At 37.1% G+C, this 18327-nt stretch overlaps 1 protein-coding gene across 3 annotated transcripts in view; it reads right to left on the bottom strand.

Moving 5' to 3' along the window:
• Positions 1-18327, bottom strand: part of CCDC50 (coiled-coil domain containing 50) — a 67844-nt gene that overhangs the window by 10538 nt on the left and 38979 nt on the right. The window contains exons 5-10 of one of the 3 annotated variants that reach the window (XM_027586636.2): positions 12957-13074; positions 12579-12644; positions 7924-8451; positions 1217-1332; positions 525-569; positions 311-415 (exon numbers count right to left, since the gene is read on the bottom strand). In XM_027586636.2, coding sequence (XP_027442437.1) covers positions 311-415; positions 525-569; positions 1217-1332; positions 7924-8451; positions 12579-12644; positions 12957-13074 — 978 coding nt within the window. The remainder of the gene's footprint in view (positions 1-310; positions 416-524; positions 570-1216; positions 1333-7923; positions 8452-12578; positions 12645-12956; positions 13075-18327) is intronic. The other 2 variants (XM_027586637.2, XM_027586638.2) reach the window with 2 other exon arrangements.

The raw sequence follows: 18327 nt of genomic DNA, 5'->3' as shown, positions 1-18327 counted from the left end.
CCACTGGGGAAAAAAAAATAGTGAAAATACTATATTCTCCTGTAAGGTAAATATTAGTAAAACTAAGATTGCTCATGACCAGAGGCACTTGCACCTCAACTGATCTTAAAATCAATGGAATGAGTTTTCAATCTTAGCAGTTATCTTTTCAGAGTTACTTTGAAGAATGAAGATTTTTTGTAATGAAGTCACTTTTACAAATTAGATTCATACACGCACTACAGAGAATTTGTATACCCTAAATACAGTTGCAGACTTATCCTAAAAGCAAAGTCCCCATCATAAAAATCAGAAAAACAACAGAACTTACCTTCCAATCAGGGTCATGCTTCCTTTTGTCCAAAGATGATTTCTCCCGCTCCTTGGCCTTCTTGTAAGCTTTCTTTTCTTCAGCCATGAGAAGTCTAGCGATTTCCTAAACAAAATCCAGTCAATACCATTGACTGCAGAGTTGTGGGCCAAAACTACTGGGATATTTCTAAAGAGCACTGGCTAAACAGACTTATTAACTAATATGAACTCACCTCATCCTGCGCTACTTGAGCTGCTCTCGTGTCCACCTGGGTAGCCTAGGGTATAGAAAATACATGAAAGAGTAATTTAATTAGAATCTGTGCTGTCCATTTGTGCTGTCCATTTTAAAAAATCTTCCATAAAGGGGCGCTTGGGTGGCTCAGTCATTAAGCGTCTGCCTTCGGCTCAGGTCATGATCCCAGGGTCCTGGGATCGAGCCCCACATCAGGCTCCCTGCTCCACGGGAAGCCTGCTTCTCCCTCTCCCACGCACCCTGCTTGTGTTCTCTCTCGCTGTGTCTCTGTAAATAAATAAAATCTTAAAAAAAAAAAAGAAAAAAGCTTCCAAAAAATAAACCGGTATTTCAAACCAGTTGTAGTTAACATCCCTGAGGTTTAGTTGGTATACTTTCACCAGCCAGAGCAGGGGCTATTTTTATCAAATTCCAAAGCAGATTACTAAAGGATTATCTGAACTCAGTAACAGAGAGATAGGGATATGGAATTCTGTTGCTAATGCTTACTCAGTAAGTAAAACTGGACAATCTATTCCTGTTGTGTGGATTTTTCCACCCATAAAAAAAGATATCAGCTTCTCAACTCAACATAAAGGTACATTATGCCTATTACATAATCTCAAGAATGATTCAATTCAAGAAAACCTAGTGATTATCACCTAAACTTTTGCATGAAAATTTGCTCACCAAAATTTCCTCCTCTTGCAGTTTTCTGGCAATTTCAGCGTCATACCATTCCTGATCTCTGTGGGCCACTCGTGATGGAGTAGAGACAGCTTCTTTCATCCCTCTTGGCTTCATTCCTAGAAAAACTCAAAGTAATAAGGCAACTGCACTTGTTTTCTGAAAAGGTGCAAAACTTAAAGAAGTTCTTCTTTAGTATCTACCACTGACAATACTGTGACCACCACAGAATTCAGTGTAGGGTGCGCCTGAAATAGTTTTTCCCCTAGGCTTAGAAATGGCAAGGCAGATTATCCACACATTGAAACAAAGTTACCCACACAAAACTGCCAGGCAAAAAACTCCCCTTTCACATAGTTTCTTCAACAGCAGAAAATCATGCAATGAACTCTAAGTGAGGCTTTTGCAAAATAGCAAGTGAAAAAAAGGTGAAGCCATTGAAATAAAAAAAAGAGAGAGTAAAGAAAGTTACAGAGTTGGAAGTTTTAAAGAGTCAAACTGTCAAGACTGGAGGAAATGAGGGTCTTCCCTCTATTTAACTCAGCCTTGCACACTTTACTTCAGAGGGAACAGAAAGAGTATCACCTGGGATTTATGTGACAGTATCTGTGAGCCGACCCGACCAGTGGCTCTACCATAGCTTCCGCTCTGATGGTCAACAAACCCACTTGCTTTAGATCTTTCCCATAGCTTTGATTAGTTCAAAGCTACATTTTAGGCAAGATATAACATAAGGGAAATACCAGAGAACATAATGAATGACCTTAGATTTCTATTCCTCTGAGGGAAAAGGTACGTGGGGAACTGATGGGAAATTTTGGCATTTTACTTTGAAATGTTATAAGCAACATGTATTCCTTTTATAACTTTTAATCAAGTGGTAACTGCTAATGTTTATTTCAAAATTGCAGATATATCCCTCTTGGTATCCTGTATAAATTACAATTATTCAACAATGTGAATGTATTGTATTCAGAAGTAATACAAATTTCTAATGCCATGAACAAGATTAATCATCTGGAAGAGTGACTTCCAGTAAATGAACTACTGAAGGGAGAAAGAAAATTTACTCCTAATTGCCTACTTCTTTGTACCAGTGGTTGTCAACCCTAGCTATATATTAAAATCACTTGGGGTACTTTAAATAAACATAAAAATCTTTGACTCAAACCTCAAGGATTCTAATTTAAGTAGCCTGGATGAGATCTGGCTGTCGGTACTTTGGTTGATTGTTTTAAATCCTAATAGTTGATGCTTGCTTGAAATTGGCATTGAAACTACTAGTTTACTATATTATAGCCATCAGAATAACCATACCTTAAAACAATTTTTATCAAAATGCCTCCCTACACTTGACAAAAGGGAAGAAAAAAAATACAACTAAATTCTGGGCACATGAAGAAATTTAAATTATCTGAAGTCTCTATAGAGCTTTATACCCAGCTTTGTGGTAAATCCAAAAGCCACGGACTCATCTGTCTTCCCCCCAAATACAGACAATTAAACCTGGCTTTCTTAGCTTCAGGCCTATTAGCACCTGTTTATTCAGAATACAGAATCCACTTCAACTTCCCATCATCTCTAGAGCTACTGAATCTCATATTGCTGGGCTGGGCTGGCTTTAACCCAGATTTCTGAGTGGTTTGGGACAGTCAGGAAAAAGAGAGATATTCCCAAGAATGGACCACATTTAAATGAAATATAAACCTCCCTGAGTTATCATAGTTCGGTCATAACTAGAAAACATTATTTCAGGGAAAATAAATGAAATTAGATAGGGAACTGGAAATTGGACAAAGTCGGTGGAAAAGAGGCTGTGGTACTCTCCCATCTATAGGAAACTGATACTTCTTTAAACAGCTCAAAGCTTCACTGAGTCTCACAGGAAAGATCACACTTAGGCCTTGCTCCTTCCATTTTGCCACAGTGAAAGAAACAATAGAGTGGGATGTGCTCATATTTCAACACACTAAACCTTCTCCACTCTTACTCTACATCACAGAATTCGCTGAAAAAGTATTTTGTTTTAGTATCTTTCAAAGACACTTAGAAGACATTCAGACTTAATTGGTTTGACAAGGTGATAAGACTGTCAGTTCCAGGCAGTTTAAAAGAAAATTATACATAGGTCAATGGAACAGAATAGAGAGCCCAGAAATAAATCCATGCATATATGTTCAATTAATCTATGACAAAGAAGCCAAGAATATACAATGGAGAAAAGACAGTCTCTTCAATAAATGGTGCTGGGAAAACTGGACAGCTACATGCAAAAGAATGAAACTGGACTTATACTCTATAAAAAAAATTAACTCAAGTGGATTACAGACCTGAACATAAGAGCTGAAACCATAAAACTTAGAAGAAAACATAAGCTCTTAGAAATGATTTTTTTGGATTTGACACCAAAGTAAAGGCAACAAGAGGAAAACTAAACAACTGGGAATACATCAAACTAAAACACTTCTACACAGCAAAGGAAACCATTAACAAAAGGAAAATACAACCTATGGAATGGGAGAAAATATTTACAAATTTGATAAGAGGTTAATATCCAAAATATATAAAGAACTCATACAACTCAATAGCAAAAAACAATTTGATTTAAAAATGGGCAGATGTTCTGAATAAATATTTTTCCAAAGAAGACATACAGATGGCCAACAGGTACATGAAAAGGTGCTCCACATCATTAATCATCAGGGAAATGCAAATCAAAACCACAATGAAGTATCGCTTTGCATCTGTTAGAATGACTCTTATCAAAAGACAAGAAATAATGAGTGTTGGGGAGGATGTGGAGAAAAGGGAACCCTTGTGCACTGTTGGTGGGAATGTAAACTGGAACAGCCACTGTGGAAAACAGTATGGAGGTTCCTCAGAAAATTAAAAATAGGACTACCATGTGATCCGGCAATTCCACTTCTGGGTATTTTTCTGAAAGAAACAAAAACTCTAACTCAAAAAGATATATGTGCCCCCATGCTCACTGCAGCATTATTTACAAAAGCTAAGACATGGGAACAACCTAAGGGTCCATCAACATGTGAATGGATAAAGAAGATGTTATACACACAATGGAATATTACTCAGTTATAAAAAAGGACATCTTGTCATTTGCAACAACATGGAGGGACCCTGATGGCATTATGCTAAATGAACTAAGTCAGCTAGAGAGAAACAAATACCTTATTACCTCACATATAGAGAACCATAAAAAAAGAAAAGCACTCATAGATACATAGAACAGACTGACAGTTGCCAGAGGCAGAGGGTAGGGAGTGGGCAAAATGGGTGAAGGGGGTCAAAAGGTATAAACTTCCAGTTATAAAATAAATAAGCATGGTAACTATAGTTAATAATACCTTACTGCATATTTGAAAGTTGTTAGGAGAGTACATCTTAAAAGTTCTCATCACAAGAAAAAAATTTGTATCTGTATATGGTGATGAATGTTAACAAGACTTACTGTGAACACTTTGCAACATACACAAATATTGAATCATTGTGCTGTACACCTGAAACTAATATGTTAACTATACCTCAATATAAATGAATGAATGCATGAATGAACGAATGAATAGTTAATGAGTATTTGAGGTAATACTCTAAGTCCCAAATATCTAGTGGGGAAATAGTTTATTTGAACTACTGATACATCACTGGAATTTACATGTCTCACAAGCAGAAAATCTCAGTATTAGATTTCTGGCATGACTGCTCACTAAATGCAGTATGCTCTGTACCAGAGGTAAAAAGAGCTTGTGTAAGTATGTAAGAAGAACTTCAGATACTACATTGGAAGGCTGTACATTTCATTATAGAAAACAGAGATGCTTTAAAAGTTTTTAAAGTACAGTTAATTGAAGGAAATTAACAGAATGGCTGCTCTTATCTCAATAGCCTAAACAATCCAAAAACTAGCTTTCAGAAGATCAGGTGAGGGCCACCTGGGTAGCTCAGTCGGTTTAAGCGGCTGCCCGCAGCTCAGGTCATGATCCCAGGAATCGAGCCCCAAGTCGGGCTCCCTGCTCAGTGGGGAGTCAGCTTCTCCCTCTGTCCCCACCCTGCTCTCTTGCTCTCTCTCTTTCAAATAAATAAATAAAATCTTAAAAAAAAAAAGATCAGGGGAGCCATACTTAACGGCTGCACATTCGATTCTTTTATTTTTTCTTTTAGAGAGAGGGAGAGAAGGGGGAAGAGAGAATCCTAAGCAGGCCCCACACTCAGCACAGAGCCCGGCAGGGGACTTGATCTCATGACCCTAAGACCATGACTGGAGCCAAAATTAAGAGTTGGGACACTTAACCGACTGAGCCAACCAGGCGCCCCTGCACATTCAGTTCTTAATCTAATCCTTGCTTGTCTTCTTTTGTTCATCATTCTCCAGTTTAGGGACACTAGAACCTCCCCCAACAAACACAAATAAAGCTTACCTTTAAATTCTCACAGTATAAGCTAAAATTATTAGAAGTACTAATATTGAAGACACATCTATCCCAAACTTGGGATAAGGTAAAATGAGGACTGAGAGATTCTTGGATATCATACAAGAGTATTTTTTAATAAGCCAGTCTGAAGCTTGGGGAATGTCACAGCAGAAGGGTACAAATGTTTTATGGCCCTGAGAGGCTAGAAGTTAACCTGCAGGAAATAATAAGCTGTTATGATTTATAGCTCATTAGGAAAGTTACCCTCAAGGAGACAGGGTTTTACTGACCTTCAGAAAGTTAACTAATCTTATATTTAATTTGGCAATTGTATTTTGCACTCCTTTTTCAACTGACTATGCAAGTTGTTAGAACTAGCTCTTTGTCATCCTGCTAGTTTGTTCATTACTAACTTAAATAAAACCTTGGCCTATGCTAACAACTTTAAGTTAAACTGTGCTTTTACAAAAACAAGAATAAACACCAGTATTTAATAACTGCATTTTAAGATTGCCAGTAATCCTCTATTCTAGGGGGTCACAAAATCAAATGCCTCAGGTCCCTAGGAAGGTAAAATTTGTATGACAGATTAGCAGCTACATTTTAGCCATTTTAGTACCTGCCTAGCCACAGTGTTTTCTAAACTACTTGTGGGGGGTGCAGGGAAGAAGGAGTTTACCCACAATTCCAATAGGAGGGTTATGAATCAGTGTTTCATGTTAGTTTTACCCTTCCTAAGGCTGTTTAAGAAAGCCTCAAGTATAACTAGAAGCCATAAAGATCAACCGGCCCTCAGAGCACACTTAAAAAGTCAGAATCACAGAATCAGAAATGTAGTGGTAGGAGCAATCCTCCCCCATGTTAGGACTCCAACATGTCTTTCTGCATTTGGATACAGATAGTATAACTTACTAGAGATAGTTATCACTGCCTCCTCTACTCCCACGTAGCTCTTTGTTCAAAGTGTATCTAATTTGCAATTGTTTGTTTACATTCATTCTACTTTCTGGTTTGACTTATACCTCTGAGGCTCAGATCCAAGCATATATCCCCGAACATAAAGCCTGAGGCAGGAATATTTTCAGCAGATACTCAGTATGGTTGCTGCACTCAAGTTTCATTTTCTTTATGACCAAGTCTTTTAATAACTTAAATGACTAACATCACAGGAAGAGATAACATGATAGAAGAAACCAACTGAATCAACCTGAATCTGCAACACAGAAGCCAGTTCCAGACCCAGAAGTAGAGGTTGGCTGGGCGGTGATAAGGAAGAAAATAAGAACAGATGCTTCCATGGTACTCCCCAGTAACCCTTGTGTCTCTGTCAAACTTCAGGAAGAGTAAAATAGAACCAGGGAGAGGAGTATGGTCTAATTACGACTTACAGTGAGTGGTAGAGCCACAAGGAAAACATCATCACGGCAGTTTCCAGGTAAGAACAGAGAGAACCATTACTGTCTCAATGAAGGATGTCAGAGTTAAGCCTCAAAGATGCCAGAAATTTGAGGCTCAAGTCTAACATTCACCTCCTTCCAAACAAATGCCAAGAACACACCCGATGCTGACATTTCAGAACACCAACTGCAGCCTTAGAGTCGAAGATGGTTACAGCTTAGAAAGGAACTTAAGGCAACAGTCTTCCAACGTTAAGTACGAGTCTAAAACAAGTCCAAATCACCAGGAGAAACTACAGAAATGATCATATGAGATCCAGAAAGCTGCCTCTTTAGGAAACAGCCCAGCTGATTCTGACAAAAATAGCCTAAGGCCCACAATTAGAAATATGCTGTTATAAGAGACTGCCTATTCAATCTCTTCACTTTACAAATGGGAAAGATGAGGCCAAGAAAAGCTAGTATTTCCAGCCTTGTTGGTTTTCTAGTTAGGCAAATATTATGAAGACAGTGTCAACACACCTGACTTACAACCAGAAATTCAGGAGCTTTGATTTGGTATCTGATTCTCTGGTATACAGTCTTGGCACATGAAGAACTGTATCTGGGATGGGCACCTCCACTGCAATCTGGGGCTAAAAGACCTTGGTAAGGAATTGGTGTACCTTCTTAGAAGGCAGTAGGAAAAAGGTACAAATATTTTTCCTCTTAGTATAAACTTGATATTAAGTAGATACCTTTTATAATATTTAGCTCCAGGATTTGTTTTAAATCCATGAGTACAAACTAGAGGGAAAGAACAGGTTGCTTAAGATGCTTATTAAATACATTCGCTTGAATGCACATACCCGGTACCAGGACTTTCAAGGCGACTGTTCATTACCTGGGTCACGGAGCTGGAGCTGTCCCTCACTCTCTGAGAAGGGGGGAGTCCTGGGCTTGTGTCTCCTTTCTCTCTGCTCACCTTGCCCACGGCCCCCCCCATATACAGCTTCCTTGCAATGAAGCCCTGCTTTCTGTGAAGACTTGGGTGAAAGTCGGTCTTGGTGTCTGGACTGTTTTTCCGAATTCCGAGGTCGATGGACACTGTTAGCCTCCCCATCATCAAATCCAGTACTCAGAAACACCTCACCACTGATCCTGGGAAGCGGAGGTCTCCGAAGTCTCTCATGATCAGACCGTTTCCTTTCATGCTGCTCAGTGTCAATTTGGGAATTGGCCCTCACTCTGCCCAAGCTATAGGATGAGAGAAATCTCCCTGATGAACAATGATCTTCTAGTTCTTCCAAGTTCTCCACTGGATGTTTGGGTTTCTTGTTCCTTTGCTTCACAGTGTTTCCATCACTTTGGAGTCTACATGACCTCGAGACTCCAGAACCCAATTCCCTTGCCCTCCTTGACGGTGGCGGGTCTGAGTGGAAGTGCAGGGATGTGAAAAATAGAAATGCAGGTTAACTTAATGAGAGCATGAACTCACTATACAGGAAAGACGGAGCCCAAGTTTAATGTATTTTAAAATGGAGAAGACTACTTTTTCAACGTAACAAACTGAAAAGAGGGGACAGGCATTTATTGGAATGGTCCATGGATACATGAAGGATTCTGGGTACCCAGTCAAAAACGTAAAAGACTAAAATAAAATTATGTGAAATAAATCTGAAAGAGGAGTTTGATTATGATTAGGGACTTAATACAGTACTTTTAATATTTGCCAATAACAAAAACCACAGCCATTAAATGTTAAATTCTACTTATAACACCAATTTGGAACTACTTTGGGGAGAAAATAGGGGTTGAGGGAGTCTTAAAAACAGAGAACAACTAAGCCTGGTGATAACTAAGCTTTCCAGGAAGAGACTTTCAAATATTCTTACTGGAAATAACAATAAATCTCTATCAGAATGTTGCTAATTTCCATTTAGTTTGGAGAAATGACCCAGATTTTAGTATTTCCCTACTCTCTCCCGCCATGCAGTTCAATGTGGAAAAGGATGGAATAGAGAATTTTGAGTAAATGACCCTGTTGTCTTTAGATATCTGCTCCCAAACTTTCTTAACTTTGGCAGAGGAAAAAATTAAAAAGGGATGCCATAACAGAATACAGGAAAAGGAGTCACTTCCACCCCTACATTCATTTCAAAAAATGATACTATATTCTTTGTATAAAAATAGTGTGTGCTAACTATACAAGTCCCTAAATGTAACACAAAACAGCACATAGAGGGGTGCTTTTGTTAGGTCTCATTGAGGCAGGAGCATACTATGAAAACAAAGGAAAGACATTACTATGCACTTTGCAAGGCATATTTATTTTAACATTTTCTAAGTACATTCTGTAATAAAAAGACATCCTAATTCCACAGAAAACTGCTAAATTAGCTAAGATACATTCCCTGTTGAAATTACCCACTTGCTGAACTGCATTTGAAACAGCCACCCCAGTTTGATGGGATACAGAGGAAATAACGAGCTATACATTTTCTTAATTTTTAGGGGTTTTGTTTCTTTTTTTTTAAGTTCGTTATTGCTAATCGAATAAAGGAACAGAGGAAGAGGAGATACGTGCTAAATATATCATTGATGCCATAAGGGTTCTCAAAAACTTCAAATCGTTTCCTCTCGAGCTTTCCAGAAGAAAAGGAAATTTGCTTCAAAGATGAAGTCTAAACTAAAATCTGTCTTCTAGGGGCGCCTGGGTGGCTCAGATGGTTAAGCGTCTGCCTTCGGCTCAGGTCATGATCCCAGGGTCCTGGGATCGAGCCCCACATCGGGCTCCTGGCTCAGCGAGGAGCCTGCTTCTCCCTCTCCCTCTGCCTCTCTCCCTGCTCATGCTTTCTCTCTCTGTATCTCTGTGTCTCCAATGAATAAAATCTTTAAAAAATAAATAAAATAAAATCTGTCTTCTAAAAAGTTTACAAAATCATCTGTAGAATTTATTACATTTATTTTTTACATAAAAGTGAACCAGAACAATTATTCTCTATGATAGAGAAGTAGCTATTATTTTACCAAACTATTATTTTAAGTGTATCTTGACAATTGAGAAAGAATCAACTGGCTACTGCTGTGAATTATTAATATAATATTGACCTGCTACTTAAACGATGCCCACATTCGGGGAACGATGGTTTAGTGTTAATACCGGTGTTCCACGGAGAGCTGCGTGAAAAAAGTCTGCCTTCCTGCCCCAAAACAAGGGCGGCTTTATTTCTTGACGTGGATATGTGAGGCTATGATTGTTTTGTTGTTGCTTTTAATTCTTCCTAAAAAGTTAATTGATATTAGTACTTCTACTTTAGGTAAGTGTGCTCCAAGAATGAGAACAGAGCTGTCACTACATTTTCACAGAGTTGACAGGAAAAAATATATGCGTCTAGTTCACTTGTGGTTATCTTTAAACCTGGGAAAGAAAAAAGACTGGGGTCGGGGAATTTGTTTGAATCCTTTGAAACCCTATCCAGTTAAGGACTGAGACTTGTATGTTCCTTGGACCAAGTTACTTGGCAAATATAACTAACTTACTTATAGCCAATGCATATATATTTATATGCACACATACATATATATACACATTTTATCTGTGTGCTTCCATGTTTGTCTTTCAAAATAAGATGATTTTTGTGTAGATATGCAAGATATTGTTATATACACATAATACTGATATATGCATAAACAACAGTACTTTAAAGCTTAAGTCCTCACCAAAATTACATTATTTGATCTTCTCAACATCCACGTGAAGGATGTATTTTTTAAAATCTCCATTTTATAGATGAGAAAAAGGCTTAGTGTGATTACAGTAGATAACTTCCCAACACCACAATTGTTCTAAGGAAGGGATGGAACTTGAACTAAGGTCTTATGACTCCAAAGACCATGATTTAAAAAAAAATTACTAATACGCCTATGATACAGGTATGGCTTTGAAAGAAAAACATGGATTCACAACTGAACAAGACATACCTTTTCAGCTGATATAAATCTGACATATGTTTTAGATAATTTCAGATTTGCAGAAAATCTATAAATGATCATTTTTAAGATTTAAGCTTAAGTAAAATAAAAGCGAAAAAGAAAACCACTTCTATAATGATCTACTTTAATTATTATGTAATTAAAGCAAAAATCATAGCATACATAAAGATAGAGAAGTACAATTAAATAATATCCCTATGTGTTGGGAAAAGACCACTGCAAAGGACACAAGGATTATACTTTGTGCATATGAACTGAATCATAATGTGGTTTCTATGGAACTTAACTTGGTCTGACTCAAAGGCAAATGAAAGAGGATCACACATGTTTAGCAATCTATAAACTCTCAACAACAACACAACTGAAGAGGAATTCTAATATTTATATGCATATGATCAGGAAGTCACAACTTCACGATTTTTTTTTTTTTTTTTACTTTAAGGTGTCCCTGAAAAACCACTGAATTCTTAACATGGTCTCCTGCCCTAGAGGATGATAGCACTCTGGTTAAAACCACCAGATTTGAGCCCCGATTGAAATTAGTCAAAGGTTTTAACAGAGGAAGGCCAAAATTAATACTTCAGTATACTTAATTACTTGCCATCCTAATGTTTTTATAGACTTAATAGTTTTAAACAGTTGCTTTTATTTGCAGTGAACATGATTCCACAGCAGAAATAAAAATAAAAACAAATGAAAACCACCAGTGCACATTTCTAAGCTTTTAATTAAAGCTCAAGAATAAACTCTTTACCCTCTGGTCTCTAGCACAGAAATATATGGCAACATTTTTTTTTTCTTTTTAAATGATGTAATACATGATTTCATTAGAAAAACCAGCATAATGAAAATGGCTTTCAAAAAAGAGCTGAGCATTTTACATATGGAAGAAGAGCACAAACAATCAATAGAGAACCAACCTGCTCATTAAATGCAATAGAGCCGAGCTCTACTGATAACAATAAATTTAGAGCGTGACTGGGCAAGATTGCACTCAACTATAATAATCCTAACATCTACATGTGCATCCCTTTCATTCTACTCATCAAAGACAAATACCTACTTCCTTTTTCCAATGAAATTATAGAGAAGTAATTGATAATTGGCTCACAAAGGCCTTGGGGATCACTGACCTTAATATCTTTACCCTCTAGAAGATGCTTTAGGTTTTACTTACTTGTTATCCTAAGTCTGGTCTCCAAGCTGAACTACAATAAATACTGGTAATAGGTAAGAAATGTCTTTCCTTTGACAGATCTTGAAAAAAGATGGAACAATACTTGCAAATACTCATTTCCCAACACACTTTTAAGATAAAGAATCACTGGCACCACGACAATGCCATCACCACCACCACACTGCAAAAGCAGATACTAGAGAAGAGAAATTCGGAAGGGACTTCTCTCCCTCAGGAATTTTTCTGTATGGCAATCAAATAGCAAGGAAGCATCAAGGACAAATAATGAACACAGTATATTTGAATTTAATTTTGTCATCAGCACACATACTCATCGGCCTATGTTTGAAATACAAGAGGCATGGAAAGAAGCTTTGTTACCCAACTGATGTATGATGTATCATCTTCATTATTCGTGGCACTCTGCTGCTTCGGACATTCTGCCCAGACTCCTTGAGAAAGATCAAGCCCAGAGACTCATCCCCATTTTCTACACCCCAGTTTATGTGCTTAGAATGTAGTACAGCATTCCAAGTGGCTACAGCACAACAGAATGCATGTCAAATCTCACAAAACCACAGTTGTTTTAAGAGCCATAAAAATAGCTCTGGTCATTCAACTAAGGAACAGATGAATTCATTAGATTCAGAGAGTATTTGGCCACAAATCCACATGGGCCCTGAGGTCACTTTACAGACAAATTTAAAGGGACATCTTATGGTTGAGTCTAAGGACAGAGTAAATCATAATGTAGCCATTGTTACCTCCATTTTCATAATAGTAACTATCTCCATAAGCACTGGATCCAGAAGACTCTGGAAAGTGTTTCTTTCGTTTTTTCTCTTCCTGTAACTCCTTTTCTTGCAAAAGGCGAGCTATGTCCTGCAAGTACAGAGAGAAGGCTAATCAATATTACCAGAAAATGAACAAACCTTTTACAATGGAACAGATTCCATTCAGTAGCCCTACAAGTCAGTGGTTTGATATTCCACTGCCAAGCTTTTGTGGGCTCTGTCCATAGCTTTCCAGACTTTCTGGCATTAAGCTCATGCTATTCAAATGCCATACATAACTGCTCAACAGGAGTGGCACATGATCCAGATGAACAAGAAAGGCTTTTTTTTTTTTAATTTAAATTTAAATTTAATTCAGTCCGGAGACCTACAAACCTAGTATTCCTAACGCTGGTTATACAACAGAATTTCTAAAATACTTATTTGTGGGCCCTTTTTCCAAGCTGATGATTCAGTAAGTCTGGATGGAAGAGTGCAGTAATCTATGAAACTTTACAAATTGTGTGTATAATTTAATTTTAAAACTTTATAAAAGAATTCTTCAGCTGACCCTTGATTTAGCTTTGCATTAGAGTACCACTGTCTTAACTGAAAAAGAGAAAACAGTATTCTTTCTGTCTCCCCCTTGCTTCATCTCCAGGCAAGTTTTTAGCAGTTACTGAGTGATGAATAACATTCTGATCCTGCCCCCCAAAAGATTACCATCATTGTATGAAAACAAAGGTATGTGCAAATAACTATAATACCATTAAATCATAAATGCCTCAGTAAGAGGGTAAAAATGTCAATGTGAGTATAAAAGAGGTAAGTCTTATTTCTGCTTAATAGTGCAAGTCTTTGCATTTGCGTTAGGTTTTGAACTGAATTCCAATAGGCAAAGTAAGGAGGGAGAACCACCTCAGAAAAAATATGAATGTTTTAATGGGCAACAACCAACAGTCCATTAGAACACAGGAGTTGGGGTGTTACAGAGAAAAGTGAGGCTAGAAAAACAGTCTGAGACTGGATCACATGCACTCCTTACACATAATCTCAACAAGTCTGGAGTCCACAGTGTAAGGGATCAAGGGTTACTAAAGGTTTGAGCTAAAGAGTGGCAGTGTTCTGACTCTGAAGCTTATTTCTATGAAAGAACCACAAAGCAGCACATAAACTTTGTTCCATGTACACTTTTATGGAAAGACGGTCCCTAGGTGTCACCAGATTCTTAAAGACCAAACAAATATGCAACAGCACTCCCTGGTGAAAAATAAAAATCATAGGTAGTTTGAGGTGCTTACTTTATATTTACAATAAGGAATACAAGAAGTACTTAGATGTTGATATAAATTTTGAAGCAAGAATTCATTACTACTCTCCCTTTTGCAATTTTCCAAATAAGTCAAAATGAAGAATATACTAAGGCTGGAAGGCAAACTTCAAAAAAAATTCATCTGAATGAATCAATTACTTTCATGTCAGTGTAGAAACATGATGGGTGCCGCAGCTAGGTAAATCTAAATTCAAACTTACGAATATACTATTGATATAATGTCTTTAACTGATTTCTATGCTGGAAGCTTCTCATAAATTTTTGTGAAAGATATACATACCTTTCTACCAATCAACTACTCAATCATCTCTATATATATGGACATGTATATACACACACATACATGCATATCTATAGATATACGTACATATCTATATCTACATATTATACACACACACACATCCATTTATACACATACATTACCAATCAATCTTAAAGTCAAACGTCTTGATTCCCTAATGCATCATTTTAATAAACCTATTACCAGGTATAGCCCCTGTGCCAGGTTCATATTTGATGTCTTATAAAGTAATACATCAATCAGTTCAAGAGACAGATAACTTGTTCTCCCAAAGCTAGTATTATTATAGAAGAGTTTCTCAAATCCCTATACTTCTTATTGCAAAATAGGAAGAAAATGCAAAATTTCCCTGAGTTGTCATCATGTTTACTAAGAACCTAACAGTACAAATGGTTTGCTTTATAGGAAACAAGAAATTTCCCTTGCCGTAATGGAGTAAAAATATAAAGGAAAATTACTAGGTCCAACTGCCAGCAGAAATTATTAAATTAAACTATGCTTTAGAGACCTTATACTTGCTTTTCTGCTACTGAATTTTGTCCTAATGAATACATAGTAATAAGCCGTGTTCTCTGTGTGAAAAACCAGGAAAGAAACAAGGATGATGCTGCTTCTTGACCGTGCATTAACTAGTCAAAGAAAGTGCTTTTCATCAAGGAAAATAACAGTTATGCACCTTAGCACCCAAACCTCTTGCTCTTTTAAGCTCTCAGCTCTTTTTTGGGTGAGAGGATAGGCTGCCAAGGCCTATGAGGGAAAGGATCAGGGCCTCACTGACAAGGGACTGCTGTGTTAAGAGCTGAGGCGTGGCCCAAGTGCATGCCCCTCCCCCCTCTGCAGCATTACTATGCACTGCCTTCAGGGAGGTGATGTCAGGAGAAAGAACGTCCCCTGAAACAAACTGAAGATGGCAATTAGTCACGATGCTACGTGCAGCTTAGTCACCCACGACATAAACAACCTCCCTGGTCCTCCTCAGCTTCCTTCCTGTTAAAGGTTAGTCTAGAACAGCATTTCCAAAGCTTTGTTCCTGAGAACCCCAGTCTCTAAAGGTTCTCCAAAAAACACAAGGCACTCAGTGGAAAGCATGTATTACATCCAACTCTTTAAAATGCATATTAGCCTACTTTAAAACTTTGGTAAAAGAAACCTGTTATCTTCCTATAACCTAAAAATACTCAAATTTATTTTGAGAAAGAAGCTTTTTACATAAAAGTATAAACCTTATAGAATTACTGTTTCACAAAACATAACTTGAGAAAACAAACCTAAAAGAACTCATAAGCCCTTCTGAAGTCATTTTCAATTATTTTTTAATTAATCATATTAATCAGGTAGGCTTACTTTGGGCTCATGTGTAAAAAAACAAAAAACAAAAAACACAAAAAAACTCTGTAATTAGAAGACTTTCTGGTAAATAGATTTATTGGAATGAAAATTCACCATTGTATCCAAATCTTGAAAATGTGAAACTGTGAGCATTAAGACAGAACACAGTTAAGGATCTCTAGATGCTAGAAAAAAAGTCATTTTAATAAAAACGTAGTTTTACTGATTGCCTTCAATAGGCCAAACATTCTCCTACAGACCTATAGAGAAACAGGATATATGGCCAATATTTGCAAAGTTCTTACCTATTAAGTTTTAGAAGCAAAATGATTAGTGTAATTTAAGACAAGCAAAGGTGAGTGCTCTAAGAGAGGCATTATCACAAACAAGGTGCAGCAGAGCCCAGAGGAGCCTAAAACATCTTTCCCAAGTAGATGGCAAATTAGGAAACCATTGGGGCTCAATGGATTGAGTGTCCAACTCTTGATTTCGGCTCAGGTCATAATCTTGGGGTCCTGGGACTGAGCCCCGCACCAGGTTCCACACTCAGTGGGAAGTCGGCTTGGGGTTCTCTCTCTCCCTCCCTTCTGCCCCTCCCCCCTGCTCATTCTCTCGCTCTCTCTCAAATAAATAAAATTTTAAAAAATTACTAAACTATTATATTGGATTCCTTAGGCTATTTTTTGGTTTATATAATTTTATATCAGGGTTACTTTTCCCTGAAAGTTTCCACTTCTATTCCTCAATGGTAGTGGGTTTCAAAATGAGGAAATCTTTGGCATAAAAACAATCAAGGAAATCTAAAAATGTGATTGTCAAGTGACTATTGGAAAGAAAAAAAAAATAGAGGGGAGGGGGGTTGGGGGATGGGTTAGCCTGGTGATGGGTATTGAGGAGGGCACGTTCTGCATGGAGCACTGGGTGTTATGAACAAACAATGAATCATGGAAGACTGCACCAAAAACTAATGATGTAATATATGGTGATTAACATAACAATAAAAAATTAAAAAAAAAAAAGAAAGCCACTCCATTAGATTGCTACATTTCTTCATCAACTAGCAATTAACATCTAATTCAGTAAGGAACTCGTAACAGGTATAATCTTCAGAGGGTTTAAGAACAGAAAACAACATAGCAATTCTATGGATGTAAAAACATCCTTATGACCAAGATAAGAAGAGAGAAGAATTTTCTCAACCAAAAACCTTCTACTCATTCCCCCTTTCTGGCCATATATGTATAATCTTATTTTTAAAGTGCCAAAACAAAGGGCATCTTTTTTTTTAGTAGCTAAAATGTACTGTTATTTGAGCTATGCTCTAAATATTACCAACTTACATAAATATTCTTTTAGAACATGAAATTCTAATCACTTTAAGAATGTTATGAAAAAGTACCATGGTTCACACTAGATTAATTTTTAATGTAAACTGATTACTAAGTCTATCCCTGAACAGTTCATATTATAAGTGGCTTCAAACTGTTGGACTAGTGCCACAGATTTTTCATAGCATGGTCATGCTAATGTTTACTTAAGCAAAAAAAAAAAAAAAAAAAAAAAAAAAATTTTGCCCTAAAATAGTTGCACATTCACATATATTTGGATCTAGGTTCAAAAGACACATATGTGTATCTATAGATATTCACACACACATACAGAAACACACACAACATATGCTTAAGAGTTTTATTTAAAAATAACTTCATCAACTAAACACACATTCCTTAGCTTTATGAAACAATGACAAATGCTAATGCTATAAACCCAAGAGAATAATCCCAATGGGATTAGTCCACTTTTCTTAGTTACAAACTCATACAGTCCAGTATTCTCAAAGGCTATAACCCTGCTTCAACAGGGGCCTAGAGAGCAATGCAACTACTATAATCACACTACATAAAAAAGTTTAAAAAAAAAAAAAAGGAAGAAAGAGGGAAAGGAAGGAGGGAGGGAGGAAAGGAGGAAGGATGGGAGAAAAAAGAAAAAAGAGAAGGGGGAAAGTAGGGGAGAAGCAGGAGAGGGGAGGCTACAATCTGGTAAGAATATTGAAGACCTTTCTTTCTTTCTTCCCTTCCTTTCTTTCCTTTTTAAAAAAAAAAAAAAAAAAAAAAAAAAACTTTTTACATCTGTCTCCCTGCATGGAAATGCTACTTTCATCTATGCTCTGTTAAAAAGCACAATAAAATTATAGCATGACAAAGCCAGAAATGGTAATTCACCCACACAGAGTTGTATAACTTCTCATGTACAATGTTGTTCAAGAAAAACACTCTGCCCCAAGAGAAAAGAGGCCTTGGATTCTACATCTGGTTGTTTGGGGGGTTATAAACTACTGAAGAGAGCTGACCCCAAAAATCTCTGAAAAGGACATGTGGGTGATCAGAGAGGAATTTTCC

This window comes from Zalophus californianus, chromosome 1 (assembly GCF_009762305.2).
Source record: "Zalophus californianus isolate mZalCal1 chromosome 1, mZalCal1.pri.v2, whole genome shotgun sequence".
Classification (NCBI taxonomy): Eukaryota; Metazoa; Chordata; class Mammalia; order Carnivora; family Otariidae; genus Zalophus; species Zalophus californianus.
Note: the sequence above shows the minus strand (reverse complement) of the source record. Positions and strands in the feature narration are given on the sequence as shown.